The sequence below is a fragment of the Trypanosoma conorhini genome (genome assembly GCF_003719485.1).
Source record: "Trypanosoma conorhini strain 025E chromosome Unknown Tco_14.4_contig_00453, whole genome shotgun sequence".
In the NCBI taxonomy this organism is placed as follows: Eukaryota; Euglenozoa; class Kinetoplastea; order Trypanosomatida; family Trypanosomatidae; genus Trypanosoma; species Trypanosoma conorhini.
In genome coordinates, this window is record NW_021704537.1 from 13126 (window position 1) to 14176 (window position 1051).

Consider the following 1051-nt stretch of genomic DNA (forward strand, 5'->3'; position numbering starts at 1 on the left):
GCAGACAAAACCAATGCAGCCAAAGAAGATGAAAGCGATCGCCTGGCCCTTGTCCTGGTTGCCGGACGGGCCGCCGGACATGCCCTCCGTCGCGATTGGGTAGCAGACGTTGATGATGATATTGGTAAGGAACTGCACCACCATCACGACGGACGAACCCTTCGGGCGGAACGAGCGCGGGAAAAGCTGCTGAGAAAGCACAAAGAAGCACGGTCCGAGGCCAAGCTCGAACGCGGCGATGAATATGGCGATGCCAGTGATCGCAACACCGTTCTTCACGTTGGTGCTGGCCACGCCGGGGTACACAGGGATCCCGCACAGAAGCAGGCACGCCACCGACGCCACGAGCGTGGCACCGAGAAACATCTGGCGCATCGTGAAGTACCAGGCAAGTGGAATCGCGGCGAGCGTCGTCACAAAGTTCCATGCCATCACCACGAAGTTCCCCACAAGGGGCACCATCCCCAAGTTGCCCATGATCGTCGGCGCATAGTTCATCACGGCGTTGATCCCGGTGAACTGCGTCGCCACATCCATCACAATCCCCATCACCAGAGGGCCGAGCATCTGCATGTAGCCGTACTCATTCGGGTCCAGCGCCTCGTCGTCCTCCTCCTCCTCCTCGCGCTTCCCGGTCGCAAACTTCGTCTTGCTGTCGCCCAGGAAAATGCCAAGCACGATCATGAGAACCGAAAGCAGCGTAGAGAAGGCGCAGTAGCCCTGCATGCGGGCCTGCATCTTGGTGTCCTCGTCAAACTGCACGCTTTGCCCAAGCGCCAAACCCATCGCGGCAGCAAACATGATGCCAAACGTAATAAACACCTGGAACAGAACACCGTCCACGCCAGTGAGCTTCGGGTGTGAGTTCTGATCGCAATACATGGGGCAGACAACGCAAACAAGACCGAGTACGACGCCGATCAGCAGCCGACCAACACACAGCACCCAGAACTCATCCGTTGCCGAGGAAACATGGTACAGCACAGAACACACAACGCCAACGATGCCAATAACCAGAAACGACACCTTGTGCCCAAAGCGCGCGACGAAA

General features: G+C 58.0%; 1 protein-coding gene across 1 annotated transcript in view; it reads right to left on the bottom strand.

Annotated features, from left to right (window-relative positions):
• The window catches only part of Tco025E_06600 (hexose transporter), a gene marked incomplete at both ends in the record, with an annotated part of 1137 nt that extends 87 nt beyond the window's left edge, over positions 1-1050 (bottom strand). The window contains one exon of the mRNA XM_029373475.1: positions 1-1050. This exon is cut by the window's left edge and continues 87 nt beyond it. Coding sequence (XP_029226454.1) covers positions 1-1050 — 1050 coding nt within the window.
• Between the last annotated feature and the right edge of the window lies 1 nt (position 1051).